The sequence below is a fragment of the Hemitrygon akajei genome, chromosome 20, assembly GCF_048418815.1.
Source record: "Hemitrygon akajei chromosome 20, sHemAka1.3, whole genome shotgun sequence".
Taxonomy (NCBI): domain Eukaryota; kingdom Metazoa; phylum Chordata; class Chondrichthyes; order Myliobatiformes; family Dasyatidae; genus Hemitrygon; species Hemitrygon akajei.
The window spans coordinates 28,281,964-28,298,735 of NC_133143.1; the positions used below are offsets into that span (position 1 = coordinate 28,281,964).

The window sequence follows — 16,772 nt, forward strand, 5'->3', positions numbered from 1 at the left end:
TACTGTTGCTACTCTCTCTAGGAGTGGGCATCCTGCAAAGATCACACCAAGAGCACAAGGTGAAAGGCTGAAGGAGGTGAAAAAGGGCCCAAGGGAAATCTCTAGAATTTGCTGAAGTCTGTTCATGTGTCCACTATAAGAAAATCACCAAACAAGAATGATGTTTATGGAAGGACACCAACGAGGAAACCACTGCTCTCCAAAAAAAACCACTGCTGCACATCTCAGGTTTGCAAAATATCACCTGGATGTTCCACAATGCTTCTGGGACAATGTTCTGTGGACAGATGAGACAAAAGCTGAACTTCTTGGCAGAAACACACATTGCTATGTTTGGAGGGAAAAGGGCACTGCACACCAACACCAAAACCTCATCCCAACTGTGAAGCATGGTAGAAGGAGCATCATGGTCTGGGGCTGCTTTGCTGCCTCAGCGCCTGGACAGCTGGCAATCGTCGAGGAAACAATGAATTAAAAATTGTATCAAGCCATTTTACAGGAGAATGTCAGGGTAGCAGTCCATCACCTGAAGCTTAATAGAAGTTGTATGATGCAAAAAGACAATGATCCAAAAGGCAAGAGTAAATCAACAACAGAATGGTTTAAAATGAAGAAAATGTGTGTTTTGGAATGGCCAAGTCAGGGTCTAGACCTTAACCACTTGAGATGCTATGCCATGACCTGAAGGGGGCTGTTCATGCAACGTATCCCAGAAATATTCATTAACTGAAACAGTTTTGTATGGAGAAATGGTCTAAAAATTCTTCCTTGCCATTGTGCAAGTCTGATCAGCAGCTACAGGCAACTTTTGGTGGAGGTCATTAGTGCTAAAGGAGGTTCTACCAGTCATTAAATACAAGGGTTCACATACATTTCAAGGGTACGTTTAATGTCAGAGAAATGTATACAATATACATCCTGAAATGCTTTTTCTTCACAAAACATCCACAAAAACAGAGGAGTGTCCCAAAGAATGAATGACAGTTAAATGTTAGAACCCCAAAGTCCCCCACCCAGCTCCCCTCCCGCCCACGCGCAAGTGGCAGCAAGCAACGATCCCCCCCACCCCCACCAGCAAAAAAAAGGCATCAGCACCCCCCACCGAGCACTCAAGCGTGCAGCAAAGCAGCAGCAAAGACACAGACTTGCAGCACCCCAGCCTGGACTGTGAATGATTAAGCAATGTGTTCAATAAAGACATGAAAAGTACAATTGTCTGTGTTACTAGTTCAGGCGGTCTATTATTGTGACTTAGATAAAGATCAGACCACATTTTATGAGTAATTAACGCAGAGAGCCAGGTAATTGCAGAGGGTTCACAAACCTTTTCTTGCAAATGTATGCTTAGCATTAGATTCCTCTGGGCATGTACTCACTGGAGTTAAGAAAAATGGGGGTGGGAAATCTCACTGAAACCTATCGAATATTGAAGGGCCTACGCAGAGTAGAGGTGAAGAGAATGTTTCCAATAACGGGAGAGTTCAGGGTCAGAGAGCACAGCCTCATAAAGGAAGGGCGTCCCTTTAGAACAGAGATCAGGAGGGATTTCTTTAGTCAGAGGGTGGCAAGTGTGTGCAGGTTTTTTTTTGCCACAGTTGTGAAGTTCAAGTCATTGTGTATATTTAAAGTGAAGGTCGCTAGGTTATTAGTAAGGGCATCAGAAGGCAAGAGAATGGGGTTAAGAGGGCAAATAAATGAACTTTGATGGAATGCTGGGGCAGACTCGATTGGCCAAACAGCTCAGTTCTGCTCCACTGTCTTATGCAAATCAAGAGGGCTTAAAGGAGTGACTGACAGTAAAACAGTCCAGGCAGATAACTGCAATAGATACCGTAAACACAGATTGCAATATCCTCTCAAGAGTATAGGCAGTGGATGAAGCCTCGCGTGTTTTCCACCTGAGTTGTTCTTTGCCAGTGAACCATTACTTATTTAAAAAAAACCTGACTTTTGTACTTATACTTGATGGGTCAACACGGGTGAACGCTGTCTGCAAATTAATGAGATCAGTGGAAAATAACACCACCTGCAGCAAATTACTTACTCCTGGCAGTAATCCCTCATGGGCTACTATCAGGAACCGAGTCTAATTTATTATGCATTTGGAATGGAGTGCTCAGCAGATACAGTCCCCCATGCTCCTATCCTGACCAAAAAGACATGGGAGTATAGTTCTGCCTTTATTTAAGGACTGTAAGCACAAACCACAGAACCACCAGCCCGAGAGACTAACATCAGTGGCAGATAACTTACTGGAAGGCATTCTACCTGCATTTGGAAAGGCAAGGACTGATTAGGATAGTCAGCATGGCACTGTGCACGAGTGACAGTGCCGCGATTGCGTGTGTTCTTTTTGAAGAGGTGATTGACAACAGCAGAACGACTTATGTTATCTACAAGGCTGCTGACAAGACCTCACATGATAGGCTGGTCTGAAAATTTAGAACATCTGCGATCCAGGGTGGGCTAACCAATTGAATGCAAGATTGGCTTGGGAGAAGGAGTCATAAGGTTATGGGTAACCCTAGGTAATTTCTAAGGTTCAGCATTGTGGGCCGAAGGGCCTGTATTGTGCTGTAGGTTTTCTGTGTTTCTACGTCTCAGTTCTGTAACCTCCTTGAACAGCATGTTACTGAAACTACAAGGGAACGTGCTTTCTTGGATCTGGTCCTATGCAATGAGACAGGTAAAATTAGTGATCTTGTAGTTAGGGATCCTTCTGGAAAGAGTGATCGCAGTATGATTGAGTTTCTCGTACTAAAGGAGGTTGCAATAGTTCAATCTAAAACTGATGTATTATGCCGAAACAATGGAGACTGCAATGGGATGAGGGAGGATTTGGTTAGGTGTAGACTGGGAACACAGGCTATATGGTAGGACGGTTGAGGAACAGTGGAAGACTTTCAAAGAGATTTTTTTTATATATAACGGTCAACAAGAGTATATTCCAGTTAAAAGCAAGGACAGTAAAGGATGGGCAGGGTCAGCCATGGGTAACTAATAAAGAGAGGCATCAAACTAAAAGCTCGTGCAGACAAACTTGCCAAGAGTAGTGGGAAACTGGAAGTTTGGGAAAACTTTAAAAAGCGACAAAGAACTACTGATTGAGCAATAAAGAAAGGAAAGGTAGATTATGAAAGTAAACTAGCACAAAATATAAAAACGGATAGTAAAAGTTTTTATAATTATACAAAGCGGAAAAGGGTGGCTAAAGTGAACGTAGGTCCCTTGGCGGAGGAGAAGGGGGAATTGATATGGGGTAATGAGGAAATGGCAGAGGCTTTGAATGACTATTTTGTGTCAATCTTCATGGTGGAGGACACGTCTAACATGCCAAAGAGAGATGTTATGGATACGATGGGAGGTGAGGACCTCGATACAATAGCATTCACTAAAGAGGTAGTGCTGACCAAATTTGTGGGTCTGAAGATACACAAGTCCCCTGGACCTAATGGAATGCATCCCAGGCTACTGAAAGAAGTAGGCCAAAGTTATAGTAGAGGCTTTGGAGATAATTTACCAAAATTCTCTGGACTCTGGGCAGGTCCCAGCGGATTGGAAGACAGCAAATATCACGCCACAGTTCAAAAAATGATGCAGGCAAAAGGCAGGTAACTATAGGCCAGTTAGTTTAACATCTGTAGTTGGGAACATGCTTGAAACTCTCATTAAAGAAGAAATAATGAGGCATCTGGAAAGAAGTGGATCCATCAGGCAGACACAGCACGGATTCAGCAAAGGCAGGTCCTGTTTGACAAACTTACTGGAGTTCTTTGAGGATATAACGAGCGCACTGGATAGAGGGGAACAGATGGATGTTATTTATTTGGATTTCCAGAGGGTGTTTGATAGATTTAGGATGGAGATGAGAAGGAACTGCTTTTCCCAGACGGTGGTGAATCTGTGGAATTTTCTGCCCAATGAAGCAATGGAGGCTACCTCAGTAAATATATTTAAGACAAAGTTGGATAGATTTTTGCATAGTAGGGGAATTAAAGGTTATGGGGAAAAGGCAAGTAGGTGGAGATGAGTCCATGGCCAGATCAGCCATGATCTTATTGAATGGCAGAGCAGGCTCGATGGGCCAGATGGCCTACTCCTGCTCCTATTTCTTATGTTCTTATGCTAGGAAGGGTCTCGGCCTGAAATGTCGACTGTTTATTTCCATAGATGCTGCCTGCCCTGCTGAGTTCCTCCAGCATTTTGTCTGTGCTGCTGTGGTAGAGGTCTGTTGTTTTTAGGTCTGAACCAGTGGTGTGCTGCCGGGAAAGTGGGCAAAAGCAAATGGCAGATAGAATTCAACTCTGACAAGTGCAAAGAGATGGATACACACATCAAATTGCAGGGCCTTGGGCAGTGTGGTACAGGAGAGAGAGACCAGCAGACACATTGACAGTTCCTTGAAAGTGGTAACACGGTTAGACAGGACGATAAAGAAGGTGTAAGGCACACTTGCCTTCATCAACTGGGGCAGTGAGTACAAGATCTGGGTGAAATCAAGTCACAGCTCTACGAGAGATAGGTGAGAATGTACTTGGGGTATTGTGTGTGGATCTGACAGCCACAACGTAAGAATGACATGATTAAATGAGAGAGGGTGCAGAAAAGATTCCAAAGAATATTGCTGGGTCTGGAGGGCTTGAGTTAAACGCAATACCTGTTTTCCCTAAAACTAAAAGAGGCTGAGAGGTGACTTGTTAGATGTTTATAAAATCACAGGGGTCATAATTACAGTGGTTTTCCCAGGCCAGGGGAACCTAGAGTGGGGCAATTTTTAATAAACAATATGCCCAGAGGGTTGTGGGGACAGGGAGCGTTTTAGTGGCAGGTGAAACTATACCATTTATTGCTGTCTGGACAGGAGGGGGACATGGGCCGTGTGCAGGCAAATGGGATTCGCTCAGGAAGGCAGTTTGTTTAGCAGAGTTGGGTCAAAGAGTTCATTTCCATGATGTATAACTCTACAACTCTGCGTGCTTGTGATTCAAGTTCTGTCTTTCACTTTTAAACACACACATTACCGGCCGGGGGGGGGGATTAGAACACAAGCGGGAATTTCACAATAGGTGCATTGGGATAGAGCAGCTCCACCCAAGAGCAAGGAGTGGTATGAACAACTGCTGAGCATCACTTTGCCTTAAGCACCAAGGAACCAAATGTTAGACCAAGCAGCCTTGCTCGGGGAGGCAAAGAGTCTCCAATTTCACTAAATTTTAGATTTTACTAAAATCTAGAGCCCTGCAAGATGTGGAAGCAGAACCTTTCAATTGTCTTCACTAGTGCACCTTGGGAAGCAAGTGACCAGTGCACACTGGGAAAGGTCCCAGAAACAGCAATGTGATTAAAAAATTACAGATCATCTGTTCATTCAAGATGCTGTTTCAGGAGTAGCAGCCACAGCACTGACAAGAAAAGTCTTGCTCTTCAAAATAGTGCTGTAGAGTGTTTCCATCTGTTTTACATGACAGACAGAGTTTCGTACAATGACACCATTAGCTACACGGGACTCCCTCTGTATTGCGATGGAAGCAAGCTTGGATGGTATAGTTGGGAGGAGAGCTTAAAACCATGCATTTACTCAAAAGGCAAATGGGACAGCACTGAGCCAAGACAATTATGGTAGAAAATGTCCTTGATGCATCAGCCCCAGCCTTTTAGCAACAGTAATATTTGGCCACAACAGATACACTTCAGGGAATGGTGTTTGAACAGCTGTGTAAATAACACACACCTCACTGTTAAAAAAAAGGGCGGGCCCAAATTCTTTGCCAAAAAGGGGGCCAGCTAGGTTTGTAGGATTTGTGCGCAAATGCTGGGAGTCTTTGGAGGATGCATTCCCTGGCCCCATTCACGAGGCTCGACTTATTTTGGCAACCGGCAAAAGGTGTGGGAAAATAGCCCAGAGCTTTCAAGTCAGCCTGGGTTGCTGCCTATTGTCAATTTAAAGCACAGCAGAGCAAACTGTCAGAAGCAAATGAAACTGAACTTATTTTAAGTCAGACTGTTTATTGGTTTCTAGAAGAGGGTGAACGTGCTTTGCAATACATTCCAGTGCAGGGGGCTGAGGAAGTTCAGACAAAGCACCGCAGACTTCCCTAAAGATCAGACTTTTAAAAAGTCCAACAGACATTTGTTTGATGTGGAACTAGGACCAAAATTTAGCAAGGCTATTGTGACCAGACCGAGGCCAAGGGGGCAAGAGCAAGTCGAAGGAAAAGAACCGGCCCGCAACAGACACACAGTAGGAGGGGGGGAGAAAAACAGTTTCTGAAGGTGAGCCTTGGGAGCTTTGAGGAACAGACTGTGACCATCATCTTTGTTACGTGCTGCATCTTTATATTGGATGCAACTTTCTCTAAAATCTGTTGTTCTGATAATTGCAGCAAGAGATTTTAAATTGTGGTTATGACTAAGGTTAGGTATAAATTGGTGGGGGCGAGGGGATGAGGAAGGAAAAGAGCTGGTGATTATAATTCCTAAATACGAAAAGGCTACACAGCAGGGTTATTTATATGGGGACTTAATAGTGGACAGAGAGCAGGAATGGCTGGTCGAGTGAAAGGAAAAATCTTGAACTGAGAAGCAGCTTGCTGAGTTTCAACTTGTGCACAACAGATAACAAGTTCAGACTGTACTTTACAGGAGCCAATAAAAATGTTCAGAAAGAGCCAACTTTTGAGACACTGGAGTTGGACATCAGTCAGCCCGCAATAAATGAGAGACAGTATTATCTGCTTGTAAACATGGTCGAGTGGTAGCAGGCTTTGATGTGCTAGTAAATTTAAACACAGACAGGAAACCACATGTCTGAGATCAGACGTATGATTCGCCTCCAACCACAGATGCAGTGCGCAACACAAGCTGCAGAGTCTGTTTTCACTTAGGAAGAGGGAGGACAGCTGGGATTGTCAAATGGCGATTAACCAGCGCCTTTCACCTCATTTTGGGGGATTTTAAAAACAAAACTGGCCTTTGAGGAGTTAAATTGACTGAAAGCAGCCTTCTTCCACTTTGAGCAGGTTCCTGAGATTGCCAGTGTTTAGTAATGGCCTTCCCACGGGTTGCAGCCAACTGCGATCCCAATGTCCGATTGGTCAGATTGCTTGTCCCACATCCAACACTGGACGAGAAGGAATTTCCCCCAACACTGGGGAGTCAGTGACTTTTGCCTTCAATCCCCACCACAAACCATCGAGTTCTAGCCTCCAATTCAGTCTCTCTCCCAGGAAATAAAGGCAGAAAACAAACTGTTTAAATCATGGCCTCTGACTGGAGGATATTAATGGGCTTCAATGGGATACAGGCAGGGCTGGAAGAAGAGGGCGGACCGGTGCCTGATGAAGTCAATGGAGAGAAAATAGTTCTAATTTTTTATTAAAAACAAAACACATGGGATCTTGGGTTTTATAGTTACAGGCATAGCGTGAGAGCATGGTGAACACTAGGTTAACCACAGAGTACTGTATCCTGTTGCGGAAGCAACTCTTTAGGAAAAGTGAGAAGGTTGGACAGGGTGCAGGAGAGTCCCAACAGAGATGCTTCCAGAGATGAACTTACTACATGGAGAAGAGTAGAGTAACTGGAACTGCCCTTGGAGCAGACAAGTTGAGAGGGGATCTGATGCAGGGCGAATGGAGAGAAGTTATTCCCAGGGCATAAAGGTAAAAAGAACCAAAAAGTGGATTAGCTGAGCTCTTTCCGAAACAAAACGCAGTGTATTTGGAGTCCAGAATGCACTAGCGGGGGTGGTAGTGCAGGCAGATTCAACTGCAGCTTTCAAGCGGGATAGGGAGAGCACAGGAAAGAATTTGCAGGACTGAAAGAGAAACTGGGGGGGGGGGGGTGGGGGCTTGTGCTTGGAGAGGTGGAACCAACATGAATAGAATGGGCCTGACACACCAACACTTCTCAAATTCTATGAATCTGGTGTCGAGCTCCTGTTCCCGTTATTCTCCTCTTTAGAAGAGCCTCTAATGATCAGTTCTGTTAACAATGGCCACCTCCGCCAGGAAGAGATCAGCAGAGGGGAATCTAGAACACTGAAAGAAAGCAAAAGCAGGCAGAGAAGGAGAGTAATTTGCATAAAGATAACAAATTACACCAGGAATGGACAGAGCATACAAAGACAGGACTGCACCAATACACAGGCTTCAGAAATTTTAAAAAAAATTGGAGTAAGGCAAATAGGACCACAAAAAACTTGTTAAAAATGTTTGAGACAACAATGAAATATGCTGTATCTGAGTGTGGGAACAAAGATAGATTGTAAACTGATACAACTCCAATCACAGAATCATGGCTACAAGGTGACTAAGGAAGGGAGAAGAATGCTGAAGGATGTTTGATATTTAGGAATGACATCTGAAAAAGTGCAGTGGCCTTCTTTGTAAGATCAGAGCATTAGGGAAAAAATGGTATTGGCTCCGTAAATCAAAATGTGCAATAGGCCTCAGTTCAGACTGCTAGCATCTCCACAATCTCCATCAGCACAGGGGCACCACAAGGCTGAGTGCTTAACTGCTTTACTCTCTGCTCTACTCACTTTACACTTACGACTGTGTGGCCAATCACAGCTCCAATGCCATATTTAACTTTGTTGATGACACCACTGTCACAGGCTGAATCAAAGGGGGCGATGAATCAGCCTACAGGAGGGAGATTGAAATCTTGGCTGAGTGGTGCCATAACACCAACCTGTCACTCAATGTCAGCAAGACCATGGAGCTGATTATTGAATTCAGGAGGAGGAAACTGGGGGGTGGGGGGGGGGGGGGTCCATGAGCCAGTCCACCTCGGAGAATTAGAGGCGGAGAGCATCGGCAACTTTAAATTCCTCCGGGTTATTATTTCAGAGGACTTGTCCGGGGCCCAGATTACAAGGGCAATTACGAAGAAAGCACGGAGGCATCTCTACTTCTTTAGAAGTTTGTGGAGATTTGGCATGACATCTAAAACTTTAACAAAGTTCAATAGATGTGCAGTGGAGAGTATATTGTCTGGCTGCATCACAGCCTGGCATGGAAACTGCAATGTCTTTGAATGGAAAAAAAAATCAGACAAAAAGTAGTGGATGCGTCCCAGTCCGTCATGTGTAAAGCCCTCCCCACCACTGAGCATATCTACATGGAACACTGTCACAGGAAAGCTGTGCCCATCATCAGGGACCACCACCACCCAGGACATGGCCGCTTCTCACTGCTGCCATCAGGAAGGTGGTACAGGAGCCTCAGGACTCACGTCACCAGGTTCAGGAACATTTATTACCCCTCAATCATCAGGCTTATCAACATCATTCAACTTCACCTGCCCCATCATTGAAATGTTCCCACAACCTATGGAATCCCTTTCAAGGACTCTCCATCTCATGTTCTTGGTATTCATCACTTATTTATTTATTTATTATTTCTTTTTTTCTATATTTGCACACAGTTTGTCATCCTCCACACTCTGGCTGAGCTCCCAAGTTGGGCGGCCATTTACTGATTTTGTAATGTTATTATTCTTTACACTTACTGAGTATGCTCACAAGAAAATGAGTTGCAGGGCTGTATATGATGACTTATATGTACTTTGATAATACATTTACAGTCATCGTTACTAGCTGGGATCCTTCAGGGACATCGTAATACTGTGTACTGTTTTAGTCTTCTTAACTCCAAGGATGAGATGTTTGCTATAATGCAGTAAAAAGTCTCAAATTAATTCCTGAGATAGCAACACTGTTAAAATATTGGCTGAATGGCCCTATATTCACTCGAGCTTAAGGTTCAAAGGGAATTTTATTATCAAAGTACATGTATGTCACCATATACAACCACGAGGTTCATTTTACAGCAGGCATACTGAGCACATCTATAGAATAGTAACTATAACAGGATCAGTGAAAGATCAATTCGAGTGCAGAAAACAACAAACTGTGCAAATGGAAATACAGTCGGCCCTCCTTATCCGCGGGGGATTGGTTCCGGGACCCCCACGGATACCAAAAAAACATGGATACTCAAGACCCTTATTTAACCTATCTCAGTGCGGTGGACATTAGGACCCAGCGGAACTCTGTATCTTATTTAATCTGTCTCAGTGTGGTGGACATTAGGACCTGGCAGTGCGGCTCTGAATCTGCAGTGTTTATGTTCATGAAAATAATGACGGTCACGATTGAAAATGAAGTGGAAGTAATAAAGCAATCAGAAAGACGTGAAACACCATCTGTCATTGGAAAAGCGTTAGGCTACAGTCAGTCAACGATCAGAACAATTTTAATGGAGCACGTGAAAGGCCCTGCCATGATTAAAGCTACAATTATTACTAAGCAATGCAGTGGTTTAATTATTGAAATGCATACGTTTCTTAAGTGTTTTATATGCATAGAAAGGTAAAATATATACTATATACTAAGACAAACGTTTGACTAACTGATGCTAATTAATACCAGATGTACCTGTTCTGACTTAAAGACGGACTCAGGAACGGTACTCGTTCATAACCCGGGGACTGCTTGTACTTTAAAATCATCTCTAGATTACTTTAAATACCCAATACAATGTAAATAGTTGTTATACTGTATTGTTTAGGGAATAATGACAAGAAAAAATAGTCTGTACATGCTCAAACAACGAGTGCTGGAGAGAGAACTTCCAGGTTTTCCCGATCCGCGGTTGGTTGGATACGCGCATGCGGAACCCGCGGATAAGGAGGGCCAGCTGTAAATAGCAGTAAGTAATGAGAACATGAAATAACAAGATAAGGATTTCTTTAAGTGAGATATGGTTGTGGGAACACCTCGATGGATGGGCAAGTGAGTGTAGTTATCACTTTTTGTTCAGGAGCCTGATGGTTGAGGGGTAGTAACTGTTCTTGAACCTGGGGGTGAGAGTCCTGAGGCTCTTATACCTTCTACCTGATGGCACCAGTGAGAAAAAGGTATGGCCTGGGTAGTGAGGATCTTTGATGATGGATGCTGTTTTTCCTACAGCAACGCTTCATGTACATGTGCTTAATGGTTGGGAGGGCTTTACCCGTGAGGTACTGGGCTGAATCCACTACCTTAGAGGAATGTGAGAAGATGTCATTGAAATTTACAAACTTTTGACAGAATTAGACAGACTAAACATGTGGGGGGGGGGGGGTGAAATGTTTTCCCTGGTCAGTAGGCTGGTGGGTACCACAGAAACCAAGGATTGAAGTTGCTGATGAGGAGGGCAGACATTGGTATTGATTTAATTGTTGTCACATGTACCAAGGTTAGAGATAGACTGTTTGAATAGAGAAAGATCATGCCATTAAAAAAAATGACATGAAGGTAGTCAAAACAAAGCAGAATGCAGAATATCGTGTTGCAGTTACAGAGAACGTGCAGTGCTGGTAGACAAGCAAAATACGAGGGCTACAGTGAGAAGTTCAAGAGTTCATCTTTCACAGATGAGAAATCCAACCAAGAGTCTGATAACAGCGAGATAAAAGCTGTCCTCGACTCTAATGGTTTTGTTTTCAAGAAGGAATTATTTCCCGCAAGGGATGGTGAACCTGAGGAGAAAAATGCTACTGAACGTACATAAGGAGACCAATTTCTAGACATTAAAAGACAACATTGGGATAGAATGAGAATATATATATCAGCCATGCTTTCATTGAATGGTGAAGGAACCTAAAGAGTGAAATATTCTACTATTTGGTCACTCAGTTAACAAAATCTCCAAGACAATGTCTGACCTGAGCAGGAAACCCATTTTCAATCTCAGTTACACATAGGCTTACAACATAACCCAGCGTCTGATGGAACCCCAGGTCAAGGTGCCTTCACTCCTAAGTTAGAGTATCACTTTCTAACAAGTTCATGAGGCCTACAAATAAAAAAAGATTCAAGCTGATAACCTGAGTATTCCTTCCTGCTGTGACGATAACTTCAGCTCACAGCTACCTGCAAGTACCAAGGAGGGGTTGGCGGTCAGAAGCAATCACACTCTCAAGGTATCAGATCGCAAGAAAATCGATTGCGCTGCTACATAAATTTGTTAGTTAATTTACAACTGGAGCTGTAAGCAAGACTAAAACCTGTATAAAAGGCTTCCAGCTTTCCTGACAACCACTACAGTGACAAAAGGAGGTGTAGACTGCCATCCAAAACCCAAACCCCAAACACTTACATACCCAGGATGAAAGGAAATATAATAGAATATATCCCATTTCCAAGATAGCAAAACATTCTGAGCCGCTGCACAGGAATTCCACTGAACAGAATTTCCACAGACTACTTTAGGAAATGGCATAAACAAATGCATTGTCAAAGAGGCTTTTAAAATAATATCCTTCCTGAGAAAAGGTTCAGATGAAATTCAAGGTCACAGTTCTGACCAACTGCAGACACAACTGGCAACATTGAGTCAACTGACGCTGGGGGTGGGGCGGGTGAAGACGACGACAGATTTGGGTGGAATAAAGCACCTTAGGTGGTTACAGACCTGGAACAGGATGTTTTAAGAGGTTGACAGAGGTAGAGAGGCAGTAGATCTGTAAAGGAATTCCAGAGTGTAGCCCCAGGCATTTGAAAGCACGAATTGCAGAAGCTGAAATGGAAACACTGGTTCTGCAAAGTGGAAAGATAGGTGGCAATCCCCGAAAGCTGTAAGCTGAAGAAGCAACAAAACTCCAAATCACATCACCAAACATTTCATTATCTGATGCAACTCACCATCTGTGAATATCAGCTTGTCATTACATTCTGCCTCCTTTGAGCACGAGCAAATGTAGAACACCGAACCTTTAGCCTTCTTTTCTTTCATCTCACATCTCGTATTATTGTAGTCATCCAGCACGTGCCCATACAGAGGCCGTGCTGGATTGTGGCACAGAGTTTCTATAGTCACATTGGCATCTTGCTTCCTCCTGCAGGTCAAGGGAAAGCAGAAGACTTTAAGATCGGTCAAGCCAAACACGAAAAGAGATCCAATGAAGCTCGATACGATTACTTTCCAGGTCTTGCCAATGACCTCTGCGGGTCTTGGGCTTCACTTTAATCTTTCACATGCTTAAAGTAATGAAAGAATTCATTAAAATTTGTCCATGAAAAAAATCTGCTGTAAGTAGCCATAATAAAGGCTATAATATTCAAATTAAAATCAGGCACTCGAAAGGGACTGCTGGAAAAACTCCAAGGGAGTTATAGAAATTGCATAGCCTTCCCTGAAAGGCAACAATTGGTGGTTCTAGGAGTGTTCTCCACAATGATAGACTTTAAGTCACCAACGAGTATGGAGGAGATACAGACAAATGGTACTGAGGTGACATAGGATTACAAATTTCCTCTAACATGTGTGGGGAAAACCTCTCTCCAAGTAACACTCAGCTTATCGTTATTGCCCTGGTTGAGGATTCTACCACTGGAAGGGAGTGTATCTTTGGATTTACCCTCTGGGAATCTGCTGCAGCTTCAAATACTTCTCTTTGTGTTCATTTGAGTTTGGAAGATTGAGGGATAATCAATATAGTGTGACCCTGGCGTTGCAGCTCATTTAATCTCAAAAGGTCTGCAGGCTCTTAGGCAATTAAAATATTTTTTCCCCAGAATGACATGATAGTTCCTGCTCTTTCACCACTTTCGATCAATTAATCAAATAATGATTAGGAAGGGATGAATGAATCTCCATTATAACTTGCATCTTGCCTTAGCCTTACCATTGAAGATTACTTGGCAAGCAGTATCCAATAATTACCTCCTACGAGAGACTAATAATAATTCCCAAGGAAGGAACTGCCATTTATGCAATGACTTTTATGTTGTTTAAAACACCTTACAAGCAATCAAATATTTCTAAAATCTTGGGAATATGGGGAATACTTTGAACACCCTCAAACAGCAATGAGAGAGGGAAAAAAAAGAGGCCACATCTTCTGTTTCAATAGACAAGAGGTATTGCAGATGCTGGAAGTCTAGAGAAATACACAATTCTGAAAATGCTATTTTGAATGTGCTGTGTATGTTTTTGCACCCTGGCCCCGGAGGAACGCTGTTCCGTTTGGTTATATCCATGTATGGTTGAATGATAATTAAACCTGAACTTGAAATCGATTTAATTTGAATTTTTTTGATCTGACATTGTGCTGGAGGAGCTCAGCAGGTCCGGCAACTTCTATGGACGGGAATAAGCAGTCAACATTTTGGGCCGAGACCCTTTATCAGGGCTCATGAATGAAGGGTCCTCATGAAGGGTCCCAGCTCGGAACAGGGACCATTCATTCCCATTAGATGCTGCCTGGCCTGCTGAGCCTCCCCCAGCACATTGTGTGCATCCACTGTTTCAGTCACTGGTTATCAGAGATCTAAAAGCTGAAGCCCAAGTAACACCTCAATGATGTGAAGCAACACCCTCACTACTGAAAAGTCAGAATGCGAGAAGAAGGGGTGAAAGGGGGCGGGGTGGGGGGGGGGGGGAGACATTACCAGATTGAGACACACACTTCATCCCTGTTCTCGCAGATGGAGGACCTGTTGCAGTTACTTATGCAGGAGCCAGTATTGGTGCAATTAGTAGGCTCGACATCACAGAACCGGCACAGTTCGTTGAAACGCATTATGTTATTGAAGATAATGCCTTTCTGTTTCCCTGGAAAAGAAAAAAGGAAGTAGCACGAATTAATCTTTCAGAATAAATCAGCCCTCTCTTGCAAAAAATACTGGGGGAAAACCCACACATTACAAGTGTCAAATTTAATCGCATAAATCCGGGAGGAATAGTTTTATAGATGCAATGCAGGAGATGTCCGAGCTGGGTTTGAAACAATTTGTCCTGTTCAAGAGAGGCCATAAAACAGAGGAGCAGAATTAGCCATTCAGCCCATTGAGTCCAACATGGCAGACTTACTATCCCTCTCAACCCAATTCTCCTGTACTAATCAAGAATCTATCAACTTATCAATATACCCAATGACGTTCTCCACAGCCGTCTGTGGGAATGTATTCCAGAGATTCTACACCCTCTGCCTATAGAAATTGCTCCTCGTCTCTCATCTAAAGCAACACCCTTCTATTCTGAGACTGTGCCCCATCCTCTCCATGCCCACGCTATCTAGGCCTTTCAATATTCAATAGGTTTCAGTGAGAAACCCACCATCCATTCTTCTGAACGCCAGCAAGTGTAGGCCCAGGAACATCAAAAGCTCCTCAAATGTTAACCCTTTCATTCCCGGGATCATTCTCACAAACCTCCTCTGGACCCTCTCCAATGCCAGCACAACCTTTCTTAGATCAGGGGCCCAAAACTGATCACAGTACTCCAAATGTAGTCTGAACATTACCTTATCAAGACTCAACATTACATCCTTGCTTTTATTTTGGTCCTCTTGAAACAAGTGCTCAAATTGCCTTCCTTACCACGGACCCAATCTGCAAATTAACCCACAGGGAATCCTGCACGAGGACTCCCAGGTCCCCATTTCTGAAATTTCTCCCCATTTAGAAAACTGTCTGTGCTTTGCTCCCTCTATTGAAGCGCAAGGCCATACTCCTCCTTACATGATTCCATCTGCCACTTCTCTGCCCATTCTCGAGACTCCCTGCTTCCTCAACACTACCTACCCCTCCACCCACCTTTGTATTGTCTGCAAACCTGGCCACAAAGCCATCAATTGTCTTCTAGATCATTGACACAAAATAAAAAGCAGCAGTCCCAGCACTGATCCCTGCAGAACACCACTAGTCACCAGCAGCCAACCAGAAAAGAGCCCCTTTATTCTCTCTATTCCCATTATTCCCTTTATTAAGCAAACACGAGGAAACTTGCAGATGCTGGAAATTCAAGCAACACACACAAAATGCTGGTGGAACACAGCAGGCCAGGCAGCATCTATAGGGAGAAGCACTGTCGATGTTTCGGGCCAAGACCCTTCGTCAGGACTAACTGAAAGAAAATATAGCTTCTGTTAGTTCCGACGAAGAGTCTCGGCCCGAAATGTCGACAGTGCTTCTTCCTATAGATGCTGCCTGGCCTGTTGTGTTCCACCAGCATTTTGTGTGTGTCCCTTTATTCTCTCTTTGGTTAGCTAATCTTCCATCTATGCTATTACCTTTCCTGTGATACCACGGGCTCTCATCTTGTTTAGCACCTTCATATGCCTCCTAATAATCAAAGTTAACACCATCCACTGATTAGCCCGTCTGTTGCATCCAATAACTTTTTAAAAATCTGTACTGAATGTAGTTACAACATCTCTTCAGACAATGCATTACAACCCCCAACAAGTCAACTAAGACAAAATATTCTCCAGAACAAGTTCTTTAACAAATTATCTTAAATCAATGCTTTCGGGTTACAGATTCACCCCGAGTCTATATAACTGGTGCAATTACTAATCCTAAATTCATCCCTGCTCAGAATGCACATTTTCCCACTCCATATTTTGCTCAGACTTCCCTTCGTATTTCCCGTGCCACAAAGCAACTGGATAGAATTTTGGAACAGAATTAAACTTTAAAAAAAAAGTCTGATACATTTTAGACAGATAATTCTGTTTCACTAACACAGCCAAAATTCATGAAAGATACACACTTTATATAAAATTACTGTAATTTTTCAATAATCAGCTTTTTTAAAAAAAAGTGGCAAAGAAGATTTGCAATAAATTTGTAGAAAAAATATTCTAGATATGGAGTAGCATAGTCAATTTCTGGTGGTAATTTAAAAACAGAAGTATTCAAGTGCTTTTTAACACTGTGTCTATGCCCTGGCACTCCAATGCTGTGAAGGCATCATGACTCATTCACCTCCAGCACAATG

At 43.2% G+C, this 16,772-nt stretch overlaps 1 protein-coding gene across 1 annotated transcript in view; it reads right to left on the reverse strand.

The window, feature by feature from the left end:
• Positions 1–16,772, reverse strand: part of tgfbr2b (transforming growth factor beta receptor 2b) — an 80,018-nt gene that overhangs the window by 37,648 nt on the left and 25,598 nt on the right. Inside the window, exons 2-3 of the mRNA XM_073024061.1 lie at positions 14,441–14,603; positions 12,692–12,885 (exon numbers count right to left, since the gene is read on the reverse strand). Of these exons, the coding sequence (XP_072880162.1) occupies positions 12,692–12,885; positions 14,441–14,603 (357 nt within the window). The remainder of the gene's footprint in view (positions 1–12,691; positions 12,886–14,440; positions 14,604–16,772) is intronic.